This window comes from Strongylocentrotus purpuratus, unplaced genomic scaffold, assembly GCF_000002235.5.
Source record: "Strongylocentrotus purpuratus isolate Spur 01 unplaced genomic scaffold, Spur_5.0 spur5_scaffold_2, whole genome shotgun sequence".
Classification (NCBI taxonomy): domain Eukaryota; kingdom Metazoa; phylum Echinodermata; class Echinoidea; order Camarodonta; family Strongylocentrotidae; genus Strongylocentrotus; species Strongylocentrotus purpuratus.
In genome coordinates, this window is record NW_022145605.1 from 17,779,179 (window position 1) to 17,803,632 (window position 24,454).

The window sequence follows — 24,454 nt, forward strand, 5'->3', positions numbered from 1 at the left end:
TCCATACCAACTGGTAACGAAAATAACCTCATCCTTCCCCAAAATAATCCAAAGACAAAATAGGGGAATGTTGTATCAAGTTTACTCTTAATGATATGGGTACACTGTAGGAGTGTAACCGACACAAAGTAATTATCCCACTCACTTTGATCAATTTTATATCCCAACCAGGGAAAAAATATTTAAAAATTTTGAGGGCTACTTTTCGAGCTTGCTTGCATGAAAGTAACACTCTCTAATTTGTTTTGCATTGAACTCTAAGCAATTTTTTCGGGGGCTCTGTTATGACTTTCGGGAGCTCTTTTACCCCGTGCCCCGTGTATTTTTGTCCCTGTTCCTAACTGTGATATTTTGTGCTATTGCGATCAAGTTTGACCTAAACTTTGATAAAAAGTATGCCTAAATTTATTTTTGTACATCAATGAGTCTTTACATGTATGTAACAGGGCTTAATCCCACTCGTAAAACAATGCTTTTGATTTTTGTTAATGTTTCATCAAAGAATTACATACTGTACATGTAGATGTAAAGAATTGTTTCATGGCAATTTATATCCGTTTGTAAAACTCCTTTCTCATGTTAAAGTTAAAATTTTCATCCACATTGGTTTAACCAGTTTTTAAATTCTGGAGTTAAAACATTTTGTTTTAACTCCACGTTATGTTTCAACATTTTGCTCAACGATGGATCTTTTTTGTTTTGATCGTTTCAGGGTCGTCTTATTCACCTGTTTGGCCGCCAGCTGGCCAGCAGCAAGCACGGCATGGACACCGGGTCAGGGTGCAGTGAGCTCAACAGGTACCCCAACTTCAAGCAGTGGCTTCACGTAGTGGATGTTCATCCTCCTGCAGCCGAGGTAAGTCTTGCAAGCTTTAAAGGGATCGTTTAACAATGTTAAATCTGAGATGCATGGCCCTACGTGTTATCAGTGTCTATAAAATGATGTAATATTGAAGTCCTAAAAAAAAAAATTTTGTTTCAAAATGGTCATGAAGTGCCTCAAAAAAGTAAAAATCTTTGATTCACCGGTTTTACCATACTCATTCCCCCCAATGTAGTATTATAAAAACTGTTAGGAAAACAAATTTTGAAATTTCAATTTCCAATCATAAATATCTTGATAATCAGACAGGCGATCGGCCTGTAAAAGTCATGGAATACCTGACTGACCTAAAAGTTAATAATTATGATTGCAGCATGAGCTAAATCTGAGACAATGTTAACGAGCCCCTTTAATATAACATAATGAAGATAGTGATGATAATAGTAATAATAATAGTAATAATAATAATAATGATAACCACAAAGACAACAACAACAATATCAATACTGTTCTACCGGAGGGTTTCTGCAATCATTACTACCTCAGCAATTGCCAGGTACTCATTTACACCTGGGTGGAGAGTGGCCAATGTGGATTGATGTCTTGCCAAAGGACGTTGCTGCCGGGCTGGGATTCTACAAAACCCACAATTTTTGTGATAAAAAGAGTTGAAATTGAGTCTGCATCAACAGTTACCTGTCTGGAGTATGTTTTATGGAAAGGGCAAGGATGAAACCGAAACAGATGCTTCCAGTAGAAATCATTAATTTCCAAGCCGTATCACGTCTCCAAAACTGCCGCTTCTCCAAAACTGCTTTGATCGATAGAAAGATATAATTTATTCCCACGGGTGACAATTATTTTAGCGTGGTATAGGGCAAAGATAATTGGGAGGTCTTCTTCTTCTCTAAGAACTGGGTGACACTTCACAGAAGACATGCCCTGTTTAATAACAGTGACTGTTTCTCTGCAGTCTCCTTTCTCACGAAACCGCCCACATTGATGAGGGCAGGTACTCAGCATGAATTTGCAAGATTTATGAATCTGAGAATATTTGATGGGGTGAGTGACTGGGTGGGCATATATGGTTAGAAAGTGCAATTAAAATTAAAAAAAAAAAAAAAAGTGAAAAAACTCTATGCATTGAAGGTATGGTCTAGCATCCAATGTTAGTTGTAGGTGGTGTACAACCCTTTATGGGTATCAATTGTACACAAGGAATGCAGTTGAAGACTTTCCAGATTTGTACAGTATATAATTTGTGATTGTGATAGTGTACAGTTTGAAACTCAAAATTGTGGTCATTTTTTCTTTAATTTATTTTGGGAGGTTTTATATTAATAATACACAGTAAGTAGATTCTTATATATTTTTAGCGAATTATATTCTAATAAAGTCTCTATGCGCGTTACATAGTAGGGTAAAATGTTGATAACTTTTTTTTAAAGAGGAAATTAGAGTTGCAAATATAGAGATATTAAACAAGATATATATATACAGGGAATAATTTTCCTGGTATCGCATCGCAATTTGCTATGCATTTTTGCATGACTGCTATACAAAATATCTTTTGTGTAGCAGTTTTCTTCCATAGAAATGTACAGAATTTCATTTGAAATATTTATCCATCAGCTGAAATTGCTAATCAAAAAATTTGAGGAAAATTATTCCCTGTATATATGCTCAGAGGATAAAGGATAATAATAATTTCTAAGCTAACATTTTCGAAAATCCGGTCAACTGCGGAATCATTACCACACATCAGTGCAGTGTATTGGGTTAGCGTTATGATGGGGTTTGGGGTTAGGTTTACTTGTGTAATGGGATATTCTACAGTAGCTCTGACAGCAACTGAAGACAATGCAGTCCCATTGAAATGTTTTGTATAGGTTTGGTTAAAGAAACTTATAGAAAAATCCACAGGCTGTGCACCATTCATATTTGTGCCCTTCTAACCGGTACTTCATGAGGCCTGTCCTCATCAGCTCGAGATTGCCAAATAGCCCGCTATTACTGAATTGGGAAATAATCCCGAAGTTACAAATTGCGTTCTCATTAGCTTGAGACTCTACTTCGAAACTTGAAACTCGAGCTTGGAAATTGGTTATTTTGCTCAGCGTTCGCGCTAGTGCAAGTCTTCTGGCTGTTGAAGATGAACCGGACAAATAGCGGGATATTTTGCAAACTAGCCCAAATTATCTTGGGATGATTATCTCGACCAAATATCCTGCTTATTGCAACTTCATGCTGATGAAGACACAAATTAACTGGATAATTTGGATTGGGATAGTTGAAATAGCGGGATATTTGGCAATATCAAGCTGATGAACACAGGCCTATGGTGTATAATTTGCAAGCGCTTGCTGCATTTAGAAATCCAGGCCAAGGTCCAAGAACATGTCGACCTGTTTGCAACCCCAAACAGCTGTTGCGCCAGATAATTGTTTTAAACCTGACGCCCAAAATCAATGTAAGCATGGTTCCTAATTATCGAGTCACGGCACTCTGCTTGACCTGCCTCGATAATGGGCTAGCTATGCTATCGCCGAGTGACCTCTTGATGGTCCTCGGTGGCGCTCTGCTGATAGCAGGATGGATTGTAAAGCGGGATCTACGAACCAGGGCAGGGTGATCGGTTGGTTATCTAGGCCATATATTGGGGTTACCCCATCTGTCATGTTTAACTACTAATACGGTATGTGGGCCTACATTATATGTGTAAGGTTAGTCTCGCACTATTCGACTTGTACTGTTCTTCGTAGTGCGTCGGCATGTTATGTTATCCAACCGCCTTTCTTGTTGCTTTGGCTTAGTGACTTTGGCTTCAGATCAAAATGACTCCATGGTACAATGGCCAAAGCATCAACATCAGCCTTGGAGTTGCATAATATGGAGGAACTGTTTGCCACAAAAATTATATCATTCGACCCCACCTGCAATCATACCTCTGCTAGGCTGGCAGAAAGCCTGTCTGAGATTTTTTCTCAAAGACTTGCCAAACATAGAATTAACCATTTTATGAAACCTGCCTTCTGACTTTTGAGATTCCAACAAGTGATGATGATGGCTTCTTGGACAGTGTCAGTATCCCCCTCTGCTGGGTGCTCATTACACTTGCTCTAGAGTGTCTCACAAATTCAAATATCGTAGACACTAGCTGCATTTACACTGCGACCAACCAAAAATCATTGATTTATCTCACATTGCGGTGCGAAGTACAAGCAAACATGACCCCCCCCCCCCAAAAAAAAAAAATGAAACTGAAGAATCACTTCTGGAGTTTGATTTTTTTTTAACACGTGTCAAAGTTTCACTGTTTTTGCCAGTGTAAACGCAAAATTCGGTATTGAAATTACAGCTTTTTGCCCACATGTCTTTTCTCCCTTCCGTGCTAAGGAAAAATCGATGATTTTTCAAAAATGGTGTTTGGGCTAGGTGTAAATGGGCCGAGCGTCAAATTTAGATTTCATTACAATTTACAATGATGTAGTTACTCACATGGCATCGGCATTTAGAGAATCCATATGGAGTATTTAATTAAAGCCAGAAGGACATTAGCCAATATATTTTACACAGGGTTAACACCTTTTTGGCTCTTAAAATATGTCAAAAACATCAAAAAATTTCCTCCCTAACTAAAAACAATATAACAATTGCCTCATTCAGTTCTAAAGGTCTCTTCTAGATGGTGTTAAGTTCAGTAAATGTCAGAAATTTCCTCTCAACCTGAAGGTCTTATACCCGTTGGCTCAAAATATATCAATATTGTCTCTTTGGCTTCGAGGCAAACTATTTTCCTCCGATTTCAGTACATTGAGATGACATTTTATGGTACTATTTATAATTTTGGGATAGACAAATATTTCAAGATTTTTAAAGGACATCATAATAACTAAATACAGTACCCATCCCTGTCAACAAAAAGAAGTTAGGGGTAATTTAGGGTAATTTGGAATTCCTCCCAAATAATTGTACAAAGTATACTGAGAAAACAAATAAAAACAAGAGGAGCAAATTATCTGTTTAGATCCAGAAGGGCGATAAATCTGTGTAATGTTGATGTGAGTTAATTCCCTTCTGACCCCAAACTGATGAAACATGTCGTTTTAAATAACTCTATGTCTGAAACGTAACCAATATGTATTTAAAAAACAATGATTTAAATTTTGTATTGAAAAAGTTAGATAATACATACGATACAGTTTGATGTACCTTTAAGCAGAGAGAAGTAGATTGAGAGATTGAAAGAAAGTCGGCCATTTTAGTGAAGTTAATTTAGGAAATGGAACAGCGAAAGGTTGTGTGAATCTTCTAGTCAATGTTTCAAATGCCACGGTACTTCTCCTCATAGATTTGGGAAAATGTCAAAGTTCCAGACTCTAAGAAACTGCATTTTATTGTGATTATATGCAATGGCATTTGGACTCGGAGACTGAAATTGTCATTTTTGTTTGTATATAGCCCATCTCAAAGAAATTAACAATCATTTGGCGACATGCAAATCATGATCTCAATTTCCCGGAAAGCCTCTCTTTCAGGGCTTAGTGATGGGGCACTCAGGGTATTCACACGAGAAGAAATTTATACAAGATATATATATATATGAAGAAACTTATTTTTAAAAAAGAGCTGTACATGTACACATAGGATAAGATTGTTGAATAAAGTGATACAGTATCAAGAAACTAGTTTGGGAATCAGCGTATTCTATAATATGTTTATTTAGAGTCAGTTTATGTTATGGTCATTGCTGGACTATACAAAATAACAGCTGGCGCTGGTCCTATCAGCACGTGCAAACATAAGCCGCCCCCATTTATACGTTTTTTTATCAAATGGATGTAACATGTAATATACAGTAGTTTAGGGACTCTTATTCTTTTCCACATTTTCATTTGAAACAATGTTCAAACCTCTCTCTAAGAGATGATTGGTACCCCCAAATCCAAAAATAGCAATGAATACAGAAACTTTCTGTTTATTCTTGCGATTTACTCTAATAAGTGCAAGACGAAAAGCTTCAGGACATTTGTATTTGTTGCTAAACCTCTATTACATCAAACAATGTTTACCTTTTACTTTTATTTACTTTTACCTATAATGCAAATTTGGAATCATCTTGTTGCTTTCCAAAAATAGATTGTTTCAAATGAGATTTTTTTCCTCTCTACTAACCTGAAATTTGAATGAATGCTCGTCACCCAAATTTACCCTTAATTGTATATGACCTACTCTTTCAAGAAGACAGTGGATCAAAACAAATTCATTAAAACATGAATCTACTAGAAGAATGCTTGGTGCATTGTGACATGGACTTCAGCACGTCGTCGCTTTCCAGCAGTTAGAAGAATAGAGCAATAAAAATTAATCAACGCAGAATCATCCGGAATCTGTGTTGTCCGTAATACATGTTGACGTCCCGACATGTTTACATGGGCTTCTGCACGTAGGATGCGGGTATTATGGATGCAGGCTCGTCTGAAAGTGTATCAGCCTTAGCAAAACACCTTCTAAGGGACCATAATAGCCTTGAAGAACACTTGACATTATACAATCTCAATCTCTGTGTCTCTCTTTTTTTTCCTTCTCTCTCTTTCTCCGTTTCTCTCTCTTTCTGTCTGTCTGTGTCTCTCTCTCACTCTCTCCCTCTCCCTCTTGTTTTGCCTCTCACTTTCTCCGCCTCTCTCTCCCTGTCTGCCTCTCTCTGCCTCTCTCTGCCTCTCTGTCCATCTTTTCATTCTCTCTCTCTCTCTCCAATCCTGTTTTCCCCTCTCACTTGACTCTGAAAAATGACTACCTTTGTATTTGTATTAAAATAACTAATTTCTTATGAAAACAACCGCTATCCATATGTTTTTTTCTTCCACATCTTACCCGGTACATAATGTAGATTTTCCTCTGTGTCTGCCATTGTTTTGCAATTTAAACTTAATTTTTCCCTAATCCTCTACCCTCTCCATCTCTCTCTCCCCCCATCTCTCTCTCCCCATGTCTTTTTCTATATTTCCTTTTCTATATTTTGCATACCTTCCTCTAATTTTCATTCTTCTGTCTCTCCATCCCTTCAAATTATTATTTTTTTTTGTCAGTGACTATTTCAAGACAAGAAATGTACCATTTATTAAATCATCTTGTTTGCTTTCTCATCTTCCCTTTCTATTAAAAAACAACAACATTCTTCCTCTTGTTCTTCAATCTCCATTTCTGGAGGATGGCTTTTTCAAGACAAGAACAACAAAGGAGAACAAAATCCAATATTAAAATCATGACATATTTACTTGCTCATTTTTCCCTACTTGTTTACAGAATTGAATACCTTCCCCTTTTCCTTCAATTTTTATTTTTCCGACCATCTCCATCTCCTCATATTTATTTCTTGTCAGTGCCTATTTCTAGACAAGAAGAGAAAAATTACCATGATGAAATCGTCTTGATATTTGCTTGCTCATTTTTTCTCATCTATTCTTAGAATAGAACATTCTCCCATTTCTGCTCACGACCGTCCAGTACTTTCTCGAGAGTAGTTTTTGTTATTTATTTACGCATCTTCTCTGACATCATCTCCTCACTCTCCGCCGCGTGACGTAATTCTCCGGCCGGCGCTCGCCCCAAACAATACGGCGACTCCGCTAAGGTCAGGAGCGTGCAAGCGACACCCCAACGACACGCTCCTGGGAGAATCTGAAGACACAATATCGTCATCGCCCGGCATTTGTGAAGAAATTAAGAGTGGTCTATTTCGGGCTGTCTCGAACATGAAGAGGCATTATTCTAGGGATTGTGTATTTGCCTGCGATTATTGAAGTCCTAGTTTTATCTCTCTCTGTCTCTTTGTGTCTCTCTGTCTGTCTTTCAAGAAGATTTACATAAATAATAACCAAGTCCCTTGTTGTCATGTTGTAAGTTTTCTTATTTTCATTTCTATGATTAGAAGAATTGAGGCTTTCGGTCTAATCACCACCAAAGTGATTAGGGTTTTAGTGATTAGTGATCAGATTTACGAATCTTCAGAATATGAAGTATTTACGAGAATACAAGTAAACTCATACAAGTAAACTCATACAAGTAAACTCTATAGAAACTCTTAAGTACCTTCTGCCATGGCTTTCAATTAAGTAAAACAAAAACAAACATAAAACAAACATAACAAAACAACAACAGCAACAACAAAAGGTATATTTTCTGTTACTTATCAATTTCTGTCTCTCTCATATCATTCTTATAACACAGTATCTTCCATTCCTCTCCTTTCATGCTCTCTCTCTCTCTATCTCCATGGCTTCCCCCCTCTCTCTCTCTCTCTCTCTCTCTATCTATCTCTTTCTCTCTCTCTCTCTATCTCTTTCTCTCTCTCTCTCTCTCCCTCTCCCTCCCTTTCTCTTTCCCTTTCCCTGTAGAATTATTCATTTCCCCACTCTTGTTCCTCCTTCTCTTTCTCCCCTTTCTCCCTTTTTTGCCATCATCCTGCCTGCCCTATCTATTTCATTTGTCCCTCTGTGTGTGTCTCTCTCTTTCTCTTTCTCTCTCTTTCTCCCCTTCTCTCTTTCTCCCCTTCTCTCTTTCTCCCCTTCTCTCTTTCTCTCCTTTTCTATCTTTCTCCTCATTCCCTCTCCCTTCCTCTCCCTCTCTCTTTCTCTTTCTCCTCCCTCTCTTTCTCCTCCCTCCTCTCTTCTTATCACCCCTCTTCATGACAATGAACATATGCCTTGTCTCCTAAACGGTCTCGGTTTACACGATATCCAGCATTTTTGTTGTTGCGTGCAATCTAATCCTGCGTCTCCATTGTCGTCATCCCTCCCAGTCCACGGCTGAATATTCATCCCTTCTCCGTCTCCGTTATGTGCATATGTTTGAGACAGAAATTCATTAAACCATGAAGCTTTCCTTATATACCGAGAGAGAGAGTGATTTTCACATCCAGGGACGTACTTGTCCTCAGAAATAGCGTCATATGCTTAGTGTCTGTGCATTGCTGATTTTAAAGGGAGTTGTCAATTTTCAATGGCAGTTTTATTTATAATTTCAGTCAATATTCATCCCTTCTCCCCCTCCGTTGTGTGCATATTCTTCAGACAGAAGAAATTCATTAAAAACCATGAAGTTTTCCTTATATACTGAGAGAGTGATTTTCATATCCAGGGACTCGTCCTCAGAAATAGCGTCATATGCGTAGTGTCTGTGCATTGCTGATTTTAAAGGGAGATGTCATTTTCAATGGTAGTTCCTATGAATATTTATCTCTTCTCTATCGTATTATGTGCATACGTTTGAGACAGAAATTCATTAAACCATGAAGCTTTCTTTATATACCGAGAGAGAGAGAGTGATTTTCACATCCAGGGACTCGTCCTCAGAAATAGCGTCATATGCTTAGTGTTTGTGCATTGCTGATTTTAAAGGGAGTTGTCAATTTTCAATGGCAGTTTTATTTATAATTTCAGTCAATATTCATCCCTTCTCCCCCTCCGTTATGTGCATATGTTTGAGACAGAAGAAATTCATTAAAAAAAACATGAAGTTTCCTTGTATACATGTACAGAAAGAGTGATTTTCACTTCCAAGGACTCGTCCTCAGAAATAGCATCATAATTCATATGCTTAGTGTCTGTGCATTGCTGATTTTAAAGGGAGAGATCATTTTCAGTTGTAGTTTATATGAATATCCACCCCTTCTCTGTCATATTATGTGGGCATTTTTGTGAGACAGAAATTCATTAAACCATGAAGCTTTCCTTATATACCGAGAGAGTGATTTTCATATCCGGGACTCCTTCTCAGAAATAGCATCATGTTCATGTACTTAGTGTGTACCTTGTCTGAGTGTTGTGTATGCTGATTTTAAAAGGAGAGATCAGATTCAGTAGTGTTTAATATGTGTTGAAGTGAGAGGTCGATAGATGAAATACCAGTTCAAGTGAATACATGTATGTCAAGTTTTGTTCTCTTGATCGACTTGCCTGTGTATATGGTCACAGAGTAAAGTGCTAAGAAGCACAAAATAGACTGCATGGTTCATAATGCTTCACCATTTTGCCATTAACAACCCTGTTTTTAGAAGGGGGAAAGTATATGCCTGTTCATGGAGGTCTTGTGTGATTGTTAAATGAAATATAATTGTGGCTAATTTGAAACATATCGTCTGTCGTCATGGTGCAATATAAATGTCCATACATTTTTTTTCTCCTTCTGATATTCAAACTCTAGTTGTTATTGTTATAATTTGATTTTCTATGTGTGTATGTAAAAGTCGGCCTATTGCTAAGACACGAAAGACTAATACCTCTGTTTTTTCATGCTTTAGGCCATATATATTTGAATGGGCAATGTGCAGCCTGAACACATGGCAACCGATATAGCTGTTGTCTAAAATTGAAGTTCTTTGTTAATTAATCTATCTCACTTCTACTTTCATCCTTTGGACTAGCGTCAGCAATTTTTATGAATTTATTTATAGCTGCTGTTGAAGGCCTGCCCGGGGGAAAGGGATCGTTAGTTTGAATGGGTATGCTTAGCCTGTATGGCACCTACATACTAATTAGCGCTGTACCGACCCCCCCCCCACCCCACTCACGCCACACTCTATGAAAATGAAATTATGCGTGATTTGGTCGCATCTTATTGAGTGTGTGCATCATCACCCGTAGATGGGTCAGTGACATCTGCTTGTGCTCTCTCTCTCTTTCTCTCTCCCCTCTCTCTCTCTCTCCCTCTCTCCCTCTCCCTTTCTCTCTCTCATTGTGCCTCTCTGCATCCCTCTCTGCATCCCTTTGTATTTCCTCCTCTTTCTCTTGCTTCCCCTTCTCTCTACCTTCCTGTATTACTCCTCATCCCATTGTCTTGCTCTCTCTTTGTCCCCCTCACTCTCGTTCCCTCTTCGTCTCTTTCCTTCCACCCTTTTGCTTACTCCTCTGTTTCTCCATTCCCACAGTTTTGTCAGCTTCTTTTCCCCTCTCTCTCTTTCTTCTCACTCCCTTGGTGTCACCACCAACTGATGTCTCTACCTCACTTTCTTCCTCTCTTTTCTCCATCTCTTTCTCCATCTCTTTCTCCATCTCTCCATCTCTTTCTCCATCTTTTTTGTCTTCCCTTTCTCCATCTCTTTCTCTCTTTTTTCCTCCCTTTCTCTCATCTCTCCCTTCCCCCCACCATCCTCTGATCATCATAAACATCGTAGCCTGTATGTGGGGTTCCCGTGCATTACGCAGGCAGAGCTCCAGGCAGTCGGTGGCGCACCGCTCTGCATGCAATACGTTCCCTGACCTTTCCATGAACCCAGGGAGATTTCACCAGGCACGCCATTCGATTCTCTTCATCGTATTCTCTTCATCTCACCCCCCCCCCTCTCTCTCTCCTGTGTGTGCTGGACATACATGCAAAAAAGCACTGGGCTCTCAGCATCATCTCCGTGCCCGGACCCATGTGTACATACGTGTGTATGGTGAATATTATGGACCCCAGATGCAAATGTTCGCATCATATCTGTCTTTATCTGATGTGCCTTAATACGTTTAAACTCCCAGTCACCCTAAGTATATTTCAATGGGAGCTGAGATGTAATCGTGATTGATCTGGGTCTGTTATACGTGTGGAGATTGCCCTGGTTTGTCTGTTGATTAATGCTTTTATTTGATTCTTTAATTTAAGATGAGGTCAAAGCAAGATTGATGGTCCAGAAATTCTCTATGCTATTAAATGGAGCAAATATTATATTTTGATACATTTTGTAGGTCTCTTCATGAATATTTGGTATCAGAACTTACTCTTCTCATTTTCAGGATTTCATTAAATTTAGAAGACCTCTTTCATGTAGGCCTACATCCCCTCTCTGACAAATATAAGTATGTTTGACGAGCAAATTTTATTTGCCTTCAATTTATGAAAATTAAACTTTAAGTCATGAAAGACCATATGGTAATGCAATAAGAATGGTTGGAAGAATGCGCATAAATTATTTGCTCTTTCCTTTTAAGCATCTGGTTTCAGGACTGCTAAACTTGTTATTATGGTTGCCATCTGGTCCAAACTAGACAATGGCTTAGGTTTGCCAGACTTCATGTTATGCTTTCATTTACAGTATTTTTTTATAAAATTCACTCGAGATTTGTTATGTAGTATCAGCCTTACAATAAAGGCAGACTTCTAGGTTGCCTTCCATGATTTTAGTTGGTCAGTGGTACCCAGATAACTGCTAAGTTCAAACTCTTTGTGATTTTTGTAGGACCATTGAACTAAAAGTTATCAAGCCAAAACACAGAACACGCATAAGTCTCTCTTAAGTCTAGTAAAAAAAGAAGCCCCATTTATGAAGCTAAACATGTCAACTTGGGGTGAGAATGACCCACGAGAGTTGCCCAAAGTTTCACGGGATCAGCGGTTCTGCAGGTTCAGGAAGAACGGATCGGAACAGGGCTTCTCTCAATAGGGACTGTACCACCATGATAAGGAAGTCCAGACAGGCCTCGGGAGATTAGACTGCACTCTTGCAGTGATCACGGACCTCTATCCACTGCAGGGTGCAAGTTACGAATGGAGGGCATAGAGAGGGTCTATCCAATGAGAACGCATTATGATTTTAATATTCAATGAATTTACTAGACCGCTTAGAAAGGAAGCAGGTCCATATCATCTGTTTGGAGCCAGAAGGTCATGTCCTTTTAGCCAGAGACAACATCCTTTTGGGTCCATATAGATGATGTTCTTGGAGAAAAGCATCTGGTAGATCCTCAGCTTCATGACCTTTCCTCCCAAAGATTTTAGTTATAGAGGATGAATGTCTTGGCCAAGGTCAGTAGTGCAATCTTCATTTTGAACCTGATACATCTTGTTTACAAGATCATATTGCTAGTAGGACCCTTGCAGGCCATAGTATGAACTGGGCATCTGTGATATTAAAAACCCTGTGGGTTTGCCTATGTTGCCAAAGTTAGATTATACATGCATTTGAACAATATGCAGTTTAACTTCAGGTTTCTCACACAAGGAAGATCACAAATTCCTGTGTGAACAGTACATCTGTATTAGAACCCTCTGGAATCATCTATGTTGCCAAAGTTTGATTTTACCCCATTCACACGATGCACATTTTAATTACAGAATGTTCTTAAATATGACACGGATCACAAATTGCAGTGTGAACTGTATAATTATCTCTATGAACACCCTGTAGAATTGCCCATGTTGCAAAATGTAGATTGAACCCCATTCACAAGATGCACATTTTAATTATAGAATGCCACCGACAGTGTGAATGGTACATTTCTATGAAAACCCTGTGGGACTGTCATTGCCAAGGCCTCGGAGCTCGTGACCTTTTCTCTATTGTCATTGTTTTCTTGATTAGTGATCTGGGGCAGAATGGCAAAAGAAAAACAATGAAAGTCTCCTGTAAAGAACTGATTAGAGCACATTTTCACACAATTCAAATTCTGTGCTATCGGTATAGAACTAACTTACCCATAATAGTAGCGAGGATGTAGTTGTGTATCAAAGAGATGCTGGGTGAACGCACTTTGGAATATATTGTTTACCTTTCAAAAATGTGTTGCATTATAAAATTCCTTTTTTTTTAAATTGAAGGAAGAAAAAAACCACACCAATAATTAGCTGATGATATAGCTTGTAGGCTATTTTAGCTCAGAGATTTGGCACTTTTGGCTCTGTAGCCAGCTATAAATATGAACTGAACTTGAGCAGTAGAGTTATTAGGATGGAATTTGATTTAATTTATGAAAAGAATCTGAAAGTTGATTAAAACTAAAAGTTGCCTTTATTTTCAGGTTATTCCTTAGCATTCTTAGTAAAAGCATGTAATAAAACATATGTAAATTGTATCTCTTATATAGAGATTAGCAAAACCCTGAGACTAACCCTTTTGAGATAAGAATTGAGAAAAAGCTTGAATGATGAATATTCTGAGAAAAACGTGCAAACAAAAGAAATAATGAAAATCAACCCATTGAAAGACAAGTTCATATGAGTAAATAGGACTGCCTGCATGGCAGCACATATGAACAATGAATGTTCTGAGAAAAAGCTGCAAACAAAAGAAATAATGAAAATTAACCCATTGAAAGACAAGTTCATATGAGTAAATAGGACTGCCTGAACAAATGGCAGCAAGTATGAACAATGAATGTTCTGAGAAAAAGCTGCAAACAAAAGAAATAATGAAAATCAACCCATTGAAAGACAAGTTCATATGAGTAAATAGGACTGCCTGAACAAATGGCAGCAAGTATGAACAATGAATGTTCTGAGAAAAAGCTGCAAACAAAAGAAATAATGAAAATCAACCCATTGAAAGACAAGTTCATATGAGCAAATAGAACTGCCTGCATAAATGGCAGCACGTGTGAACAATGACTATTCTGAGAAAAACGTGCAAACAAAAGAAATAATGAAAATCATCCTATTGTAAGACATGTTCATATGAGTAAATAGGACTGCCTGCATAAATAATAGCAGCAAGTATGAACCATGAAATTCAGATTCTGAATATTCTATTAGATTGTCCTGAAAATGAATAATATCAAATGTATACAAAGCTGGTCGTTCGTCCCAGGTCAGTCAGCCCTCGCAAGTTGACCTGGAGGCCATCCATACATTATACTCTAGCATATGTTTTATTCTTCGCGTGACATGGGACACTCTCATTTAGTGGTGCCTCTGTCCATAAAATGAAAATAAGACAATATATCAAAGTCACTGTCTAGTCTTGAGGTTCAGACGCCATTGGGGTTGTTTGTTATAGAGAGTGTACTAGTATGATGTATGAAATTGAATCGCATGACCATGCTACATGTGGGTTTAGCAATTTACAGATCCATTTGCGACTTTTCAAAACCACTGTATTGTACCCGACGTACATTGTTCGATTAGGTATTAATTTGATAAGTTCTTTACTTTTGCTGGACTACCGATTTTTAGCCTAAAATTGAATAATTTTTGGCAAGACATGGTATTAGTAGTTCCCATGTTTGGAATCATCTCAACTGCAATCTATAGACCTATGTAACATTGGAAAAAAATATTTGTGTACCTAGTTAAAGGTTAGATCGGCTCTGGAAAGCTATAAAAGAGTTCTGGGAAACTACAAATAAAGATCTCATTGCAATAAGTAAGAACCATGATTTTCCTCTGAGTGAATTTTACACCTTCTAATCAGAGTATTAAAGAGAGAAAGAGAGCGAGAGAGAGGGAGAGAGAGAGAGAGAAAGCTCAAAACCAAGCTTAGTTAAAAGTCATTTTGATACTGGATATTGGCTACAGGGTCTGTAATCACATTCTAGATATGAAGAAGAGAGGGTGACGAAGGGTATGCAAGTACCCTGTGACTCATCCCGTTCAGTGAGAGGGTAACGTCCTCCGACCCCCTTTGACCTGGATACCATGCCCTTTATGGCTTTTGTTTCGCAGCGCCCATCACTCGACGACGCCCCTAATACCATAGCCTACATTGGACTTGAAAATATATCTCTTCCATCCATTGACACCTCGATTCTAAAGCCTTACTTGTATATCTTTTTTCTTCCATCAATTGTCGTTCTAATACCAGAGCCTAGTTTATTATAGCACCTTCTCAAAGTTGGACTTGGAGGGCTGGGGGGGTCATCTTGGAGGAAGAATTTTTTAGGAATGGTTTTGTAGGATGTGGAGTGGATTCTGATGAGTGGTTGATTCTGAAAAGTGGAACAAAGGAATAGATGATGGATGGGAGAAGAACCAAGAAATGGGGAATGGGTTGGAATAAAAGATGAAAGCAGAATGGATCAGAAAGAAGGATTTGCGGACAATGAGATAGATTCGGGGTATGTTATAATCGAAGAACAGAAGGAGAGAGAGAGAGGGAGAGACAGAGAGAGAGAGAAGGCAAATTAGATATGATACAATATATGAGAGGAGAAGGAGATGAAGATAGGAAAAGAGTGAGAGAAATAGAAAGTGAGGGGAGAGGGGGTAAGAACTAAGAAATCATTGGAGAGAGAGAGAGAGAGATAGAGGAGGGGGGGGGGGGGGGAGGGTTAAGCGAAAAAACAGAGGGATGGATCCGATGGAATAAGGTAAAAGACATGTTGAAAGTATACTGTACATATGCTGTTAAGTAAAAAATGGCTCTACGCACTATCTAAACAGCAGCTTATCACTTCAGTAATCACTGAGCTAATACAATTTTTGTTCTTGAAACGTGATTTCCCTGGGAACAGACCAGATGGTTAGTATTCTCTGTAGTAAATTATACAGGTAGTAGGGAAAACCCCGTTTTAAGTCTAATCTAATCGAGCAACTGATCATGGGTGCAAGCTGGAGCTAATGGAGTGTTGGGTAGCCGATATGTGGTTTTCATGGAAGTCTTAGCGTTTCCATTACATGCAGCTAGATATCTAAACAATTTAACAACCCAGTGATTTGCCAAGCATACCTGCTGCCAAGCAATGAGTTTCTACATCTGCAAGCTTTGTTCACACTCGGTGCTACAGATCTCCTAGAGAAACCTCTGCCATTGCAAACATGAAATGACCATTGCATGTTGCATTGCACAGAGCTAGATATCTCTGGAGTGTGCTAGTGCCCTAATGATTTGCCAAGCATTACTGAATGGCAATGAGTTTCTACATCTTTAAACACCCCTTTCACACTTGGTGATGCACTATTAAATTAAACACAAGAAACTTTGTGATACAAAACTTTTGTCAAATTTGTAATGGTGTGTTAAAGCCTGATTCAATTACTTGGCAGCATGAAACATTCATGAACATATCACTTACATGAATTTACAGGTTTTAAAGTAGAACAAATACAAGAAAACCCTGGCATGGCAAAATAAAATGACTTCAACTTAAAGCTTTGTGTGCTTTAAATAGAGAAGTGTATCTTATAATAAACAGATACTGTCAGTCAGTGTGCTGAGGGAATTTGTTGTGAACAGCTTCTTTCTTTTCACCCTCTTTTGCCATTCATAGACTCAAGAAATGTCTTCACCTTGCTGCAGTATTTTTTATTTTAGGCGGTTTTTTTGCAACTTGTTTGAACAGGGTTTAATGATGCTCTTTGAGTTGTCATGGAGTCCCTGAATTATGTAAATGAAAAGGGAATGGGTGACCAATGTGACATACTTCTAGTTACTGATGTTAGCCAGTAAACTGGAATGATATAGCACTTCACCATATATCTATCCATCTATCTATCTATCTATCTATCTATATATATATATATCTATGCATGCATGTTCACAATTTCACAATTCATTGGAGTTAACTCACATGAAAAAGAATGTAATATAACAAATCATTTTCAATTTTACAATCCATTTGAATTGACTTCACATGAAAAAGAATATAACAATGTTTTATCAAAGACAAGTTGCAATCATTATACAGTTTAAAGAATGAACACACAAAGGTGATGAAACATAAGCAATTACTAGTAGAGCTTGAATCATTACAACACTGATAAAATCAATGTTTGATTTGATCCTCTCTTGACTGCAGTTGCTGATGGAGAAGGTGCAGAACCTGAGCCACCTGATCAAGCACGGGGAGTCTGAGATCAGGACCATCATGAAGATTTGTGGCTGCGAGGAGAAAGAGATCACTCGTCTCCTTGATGCCGTCAAGAACCTGAAGAAGACTTTCAACGGTACGTATGTAGCCCCCTCTATCGCCATTAGATGGCCAGTCAAGGTCCTCTCCTGTCTTGAAATTCTGGTGAAGGAGTGGCTTTCTTTGAGAGTAGAATAATGTACAGTTAAACCTGTCTATAGGGACCTTCAAAGGGAAACACAAAAAGTAGTCGACGGGTGGTCTTTGTAGACAGGTGGTCACTAAGGCAGGTTTGGCTTTATTTTTAACAATTTCAAAATTCATGAATATAATTTGGAAAAGAGATCTTTTTTGCTAAGCACTTCAAGAAATCTACAGAGGTACAAGGTTTCAGCCATTAACATTGGACGTGGCATTTCTCTTTGGGGTTGTAAAAGATTATTGTGTTAAAAAAAAAAAGTAAAAATATCTCAATCTCTCAAGATCTTAGAGGATAGCTGTATTTGCTAATTTCCTTGATAAGATAAAATGTTAGTCTTGAGATGACACAGTTTTCAGTGATTACACTTTCTCACATCTTATTTATATTGGGTAAAATCCATGAGATGATCCAGTTTTGGAGCAAGAAGTATAAAAGAAAAAAAATATTATTCCTAGAAATTTCATTAAGGGTGATTGAATTTTGTCACGCCTTGTTAATGTTGAGTAAAGAAAAACATCCTAAGATGAAACAGTTTTCAAGCATTATGTAAGAAAGCATTAATTCCTTGAATACTGAAAGAAAAAAAAAGAAGAAAAAAGGCATGTTTACACATCTCGAACACATTTTGAAACATCGTTTATTTCTTTGACTGTCATTTACACTACTGGAAAAATCCATTACAAAAAATGTTGGGTGTTTGCGCATTCCAAATTTTTGATGAGTAGTGTGCGTGGCTTGTCGCTGCTCTGCATGTTAACACACAGAAGCGAGGAGAGTCATGCGAGCAAAAACCAGAATCGTAAAGAAGTTTGCATTTACACTGAAAAAAAATCAGTGAAATTTTGGGCAGGTGTTTAAAAAACATGCACTCCAGAGGTGGATCTTTTTATTTCCATTTTTCGTAGAAACAACGTAATGTGAGAACAATCAATGATTTTTGGTTGCAGTGTGAATGCAGCTAGAGCAAACTTGTGAGTCACACTCGCCTCAGTCATAACAAATAAAAGCCTTGAGATGATACAGTTTGCTTCTCTGTTTTCGAGCAATGTGCAATTAAAAATTCTTGATTCCTCTAGAACTAGCACAAAGGGCACTTAAATTTTGTCACATCTCCTCTCTTAACAAGTAAGGCTGCGTTTAAGCTCAATTTTGAAGGCAGAATGAGCGATATGAAACGCTCATCGTAAACGCTCATCGTAATCGCAGTTCCACGGTGTACTGTTTATGCTCACTTCTCTGGCTCCTCCAGGCAATTCTTGCTGTGTGGCCCTAATTGGTCTTGCAGCTGGATTCGCAAACCTGCACTGTGCATGCTACGTAGACCCACTAGAGGTCAGTGCGTTGACCCCATTGAAATGCGTTTACAAATTGTAAACGCATCTTTTTGTGAGTTTATGATCGGCGATCATGATCGCCGTTTTTCGGTGATTCTACAAAAGTGAGAAAGGAAGCAACCGTGTTTTAAACTAAACGTGTAACAGATGCCTGATTCTGGCCAGAAAAAGTTGAGCATAAACACGCCCTAAGTCACACGATGATACAGTTTGGAAGAAAGCAAAATGAAGTCCTCCAGGACTCACAAAGAGGGTGATTATACACTGTACTTTGTCATGCGTCCTTGTTAATATTGAGTGAAAAAGGTCATAATTCGATTCATTCCCCTCCCCCCTCTACATGCTCTCTTTTAACAATGTTCTTCTGAAGGCAGCTGATGAAAGATAAGGGTTATAATTGAAGCCTTGTTAAAATAGATCATTATGGAAGAGAGCGAAAGAGAAAGTGAGAGAGACAAAGAGAAAGTGTTGGTACGTTACTCTTTTCAGCAAAATAACTTAGCTTATTACTCAATATGATGCGTGAGTACTTGAGACCTGTTTTCACTAGCCCGAGTTTTAAAATTTGTCTACTTTTTCTGATCCCGGAAAATTGGCTCGATCACTACTATATCTCATTTACAGTGAACAGGCAAATATAGTGAGTTATATACCTCACTTAAGAAATCCAGCCATCTGATTGGTCGAAATTGCATTCATAAACTTCAACTATTTCTGTAAAATTCCCAGTAACCATGGTTAAAACAGTTCTATAATCCCAGTAACCATGGTTATTAGGAAAATAGTTCAGTCTCCATGGTTACCCCATAGGTTTACATGTTAAAAAATGGTCTGAGCGATCAAGGATACCGTACGTGTGCGAAGAATTGGTCGGTAATTTCAATACAATTGAATCTGATCGATCTTACCGACAATTTTATCTTGCATTGTTGACATGAAGATGAAAATAAACTTCCAAAAACAAAAAAACAACATCTGCCGATAGATCTTGATCTAAATTCGTGCCAATATGCATTGCAAAAGTAAAAGAAGGGCCTGTTTAATGGAGCAGCCGCGAAGCATCCACCACGCGAAGCCGTTTTCAATTCATTTTAATGTATATATAAGAAAAAACTGCTATGTATGGTAACAGAGCGCGATAGCCGAGCGGTTTAAGGCGGTGATTTTAGTTACATCACCTTTTGTACGCAAGAGATCGAATCCCATCTTCGACAAAAGTTTTTTTATTTATTTTTTTTTATTTATTTATTTTATTTTTTTTTGGCATATAAAAGTATTAATGACTGCTTTAATATTCGAGAAATAGTTGTTTTTATACGCTTCGGGAAGGTTACAATTGGGCTATTGCCCTCGGCACGCCTCGGGTAATAGCACAATTCTAACCTTCCCTTGAGCGTATAAAAACAACTATTTCTCTCAAAGCAATGTCCAATGGCTTCTATTGGTAAATCAATAATGATAAATCAAAATCGATTTTGGCAACTGTCCACCAAAAAACTAGGCGTTGTGGCGTGCGCCTGTAATCCAGCTAAAAAGTGGAAGTTACAAACTGATTCAGCCGAGGACGCAGGTTCGAAACTGAGTCACGTCTTTCGGATGGTGACGTTTAAAGGTCGGTCCCAGACGTAAATAATCATATCTGATTGATACACGTCTGTAAAAACCCAATACACACACACACAAAGCAGTCATTAATACTATACTATATAACGGTTTGCCTCAGATATTGAATTGAAATTATATGTTAAAGGGCAATTCAACCCTTGTAATCAGTTCATTTGTATGAAAGCAAAATCATCCTGTTAACATAGCTAGAATAATAAACAGAGTGGCGGAAGTTTGAGAAAATTGGACCAATTACTAGAAGGTTGTGAATATTTGAAATATGAAGGTCACGTGCCAAACAACGGGATGTTTCAGCTGCTACCGTTTTCATTACCAAACATCAACAAACATCACATCAACATTTCAAAAAATCACACTCTCATTATGGTTTAACATGTGATTGTTAAAATCCCAATAATTGCCTTTGTGTGAATGGGGCTAATAATCATCTATCTCTCACCTTGGCCCAGTGCCAGGACAGACAATCATATGTATCTTTGAAGATCATCTTGTTTTCTCTGCACTGTGGTAAAGGACTTCCATTACGGTCATCAGTAGTGCGTGATAGTTTCTCGTTTATCTTTTGGTACATCGTAAATCCTTTTGCCATTGATAATTCTTGTCCCCTCCCTCTATTTAGCTTCAGACTGATGTTACAGATTAGGTGCTTGCATGTACATACAGTTAATAAATTAAATTACTTATACTCTTTAATACCAAGTTTTGGGAAAATTTAAGTATATTAACAATTGAGTTGCCTCGGTTTATGTTTCTTGAGAATGTAATAATAATAATAATCAAAGTATCAACAAAGGCCCCAATTCAACCAGTCCACCTTTTATTCTTGAATTACATAAACATCTAATGTACAAGGGGTATGAATAATTTAGTTGTATAAGAATGGATTGTTTACAATACCGTAAATCTCTGTGTATAAGGCGCACCTGTGTATAAGGCGCACCCCTTTTTGGGGGCAAACAAAATAATTATTATTATTTTTTTGCCGAAAACCCACACGGGGAAGGGCTTTCATTTAACATTGAGGTGTTGTTGAAGGCGCCGATTTGTGCTTGTGAACTTGTCACAAATAAAAGTAACAATGTCGATTTTAGAAGAATGTGTATAAGATCATTAATGTAAATTAAAAACAGTAGAGTACCTAGGAAAGAACCTTGTGGTACGCCATGTGTAATTGAATAACAATTTGAGGAATTATTATTATAAACTACATACCGGTATTGAAATCTGTTTGAAAGATTTCTTTCAAACCAAGATGACAGACAAATTTGAGTGTTGTTGTAGTTTCCGAGTGGTGAGTCAACACACAGATTACTGAGCTGGGAGACATTGCCAGGCATAGCGCCGGGCATAAATCAAAACTTTAAAAAAAAAGTGCGCCTTATACACGGAGATATACGGTAAGTGTGATGCCAACATTTAAAGGCCAAAATTACTACTCTCATATATTTTGTGATTGTACACTTGAGCAACCTTCTGGCTCCAAAAACCATATAATTTGTTTTTCCTTGTAAATCATTTGTCATTGAAACCTGTAATATACAAACCTGTATATAACGACCACCTGCCTATAAAGATCATATTCTCTCATGAGCACTCCTTATATACCGTTTTCATCTTATTACCATTTTTGTTTATGTTATTAATAATGGATATCATTTCTCTCATTCCGTCCCAAACAGCCAACTATCCTTCCAAGGACCGTAGCCTGGAGGACGGTGCCAAGAGCCCCGATGCGGTCAGCATGGGCAACTCCATCGAGACGGTCATCGACCTGTCCCGGTCCCGCTCCAACTCTCCTTCCGTGAGCAGCAGCCCCGAGCAGAAGCGGCCCTCGATCGACTCCCTCAGCTCGGACCTCTCGGAAGTGCCCTCGGTGCCCATCACGCCGCCCCCGTTCAACAATAAAATCTTCAAACTGCCACCCATGCCTACCCCGCCCCACACGCCCACCTTCAACAAGAGGGTGAAGGGCAAGACCCCGCCCCTGACGAGGAAGACCAATCTACCCCTGCCAGCCCAATCAAACTGGAACTCTGATAATCATCTCAATAAGAGGTCGGGCCCTGGCTACGATTCAGCGACGTACGTCTATTTCTGTTTACTCTTTAACCTTTGGACACGTCCAGGGATTGGTTGGGGGGGGGGGGGGCGGAGGGAAGGAGGGGGATGGGGGCATAACCATGGTTTCAGGAATTCACATCAGTATCTCCTTCATTGGATTTCATCCGTTTTTTTATTTTGACTGGCCACCACCATGCATTGCTAAAACAGCTGTGCTGAATGAATGACAACAAGAAGAGAATTCTCCCGTATATCTACACAACATAGAATGGCCATATATTGATACTTGAACCAATGGATTAGCAATGGTAGCAAAACCAATTCACACATTGCCAGAAGTGATTGGGCATGTTCATACATAACATATAATTACACTTCTACCGAGGTTGTGGGTCGTGGTTGGGGGGGGGGGGCGTGGCTTCCATGCTGTAGTGATATAGTAAAAATATAGCACCGTCTTGCCACTTTTTGGTAAAAGAAATTATAATGACGAGTAATGCCTGTTATCTTTTATTGCAATTCCATGGGAAAACTCGAGTACAATTTGTGAAGTACTCATGATGAAAAAGTAATTGTGAATTCCCACCTTAAAACTTGCTTTTTCAATGCTGTGTGTCGTGTTAATTAATTGTTAAGTACTTACCAGAGAGTATACACTCAGTGGCTTAATACTTTGTTGATTCATGTCACTGTGCCAAAAAATCTGAGGCAGTACATGCTAATGCTCGAGTTAGCTACGTACGAACATAACATTTTAGCAGTTTTTAGGAAGATACTGATCTTCGCTTTAAAACAAAACGTGTATAAGAATTGTATTTCTTCTGCTTGTTTTGAAGGGAAAACAGGATTGTCATAGTTTCCTGAATGTTGTGCTCTTTTTCTGGACATTCTATCTTTTACTTCCTTGTTATTTATCAACTATTCACCCCAAAACTGTCTTGTTTCTCGGAAATGTAACCCAATAGCACACCCACGTGCTTGTCTTAGACTCGTGATGTTTTATTTTCTTAGTGTAAGCAATGCCCTGTATTGACGGAATGCAGAATATTTTTGGCCCAATTTATTTAGAGCTTCTCAAACATGACCACATGTAAGCATTAATGTTACCCATTTTCAGGAAAGGAATTTTTTAAAGAGCTAAATTGATCACCTATTGTTCTTCAAATTGGCAATAATAATAGTTTTCTATTAATGCGACATTGTTCAAATAAAATTTAATGTCGGCAAAACCAATAATGTGACAAGTTGGTCGAAAAGTTGAAAGAAATGGCAAATTTTGATAAAAAACAATGATTTTGATGTCTCAATGTGTTGCCAATTTGAGAATGCATCAAGTGACGAAAAAAAATATCTCTTTCTTTACAGATTGGGGAGAATTCAAGTGAGAAGTCGAGACCAGCATACCAGACGGTACTCGGACGACCAAAGTGTAATGCGGCTATCCTCACCCTGTAGATCAGAAGAAAGACTAACAGACATTGGCGTGCCACCCAAACAAGGTAAAGAATAGAATTGGATTAAAAATGGCTAGTGTGAACGCTGCATGTTGTATGAAAAGACAAAAGGGTTATCAGCCTTACAACATAAAGAATAGTATTTGATTTAAAATGACTAGTGTTAACACAGAATACCTATGGTTATACCAAAGGTTGTGTAGTACATGTAGATGGCTGCAGATAAGCTGGCCAAAGCAAACTCGTCTCCAGTCCAATTTGTAACAGTTGCAGACTGAGCTGTGACTAGATCACATTGTACGTGTACAGTTTATTATTGATTACGGATGTCACATTTGTTTCTAATCAAATGTTGAAATTGTCTGTGTCCTTATTTGTCTTTTCGTGTTGTAATGCTGTCTCTTTGATTTTAATTT

At 38.2% G+C, this 24,454-nt stretch overlaps 1 protein-coding gene across 3 annotated transcripts in view; it reads left to right on the forward strand.

Annotated features, from left to right (window-relative positions):
* Nucleotides 1–698: 698 nt before the first annotated feature.
* The window catches only part of LOC100888618 (kinase suppressor of Ras 1), a 50,837-nt gene continuing 27,081 nt past the window's right edge, over nt 699–24,454 (forward strand). For all 3 annotated transcript variants that reach the window (XM_030991853.1, XM_030991856.1, XM_030991855.1), the window contains exons 1-4: nt 699–856; nt 17,311–17,458; nt 22,203–22,605; nt 23,950–24,083. In XM_030991853.1, coding sequence (XP_030847713.1) covers nt 764–856; nt 17,311–17,458; nt 22,203–22,605; nt 23,950–24,083 — 778 coding nt within the window. In that variant the 5' untranslated portion in view covers nt 699–763. The remainder of the gene's footprint in view (nt 857–17,310; nt 17,459–22,202; nt 22,606–23,949; nt 24,084–24,454) is intronic.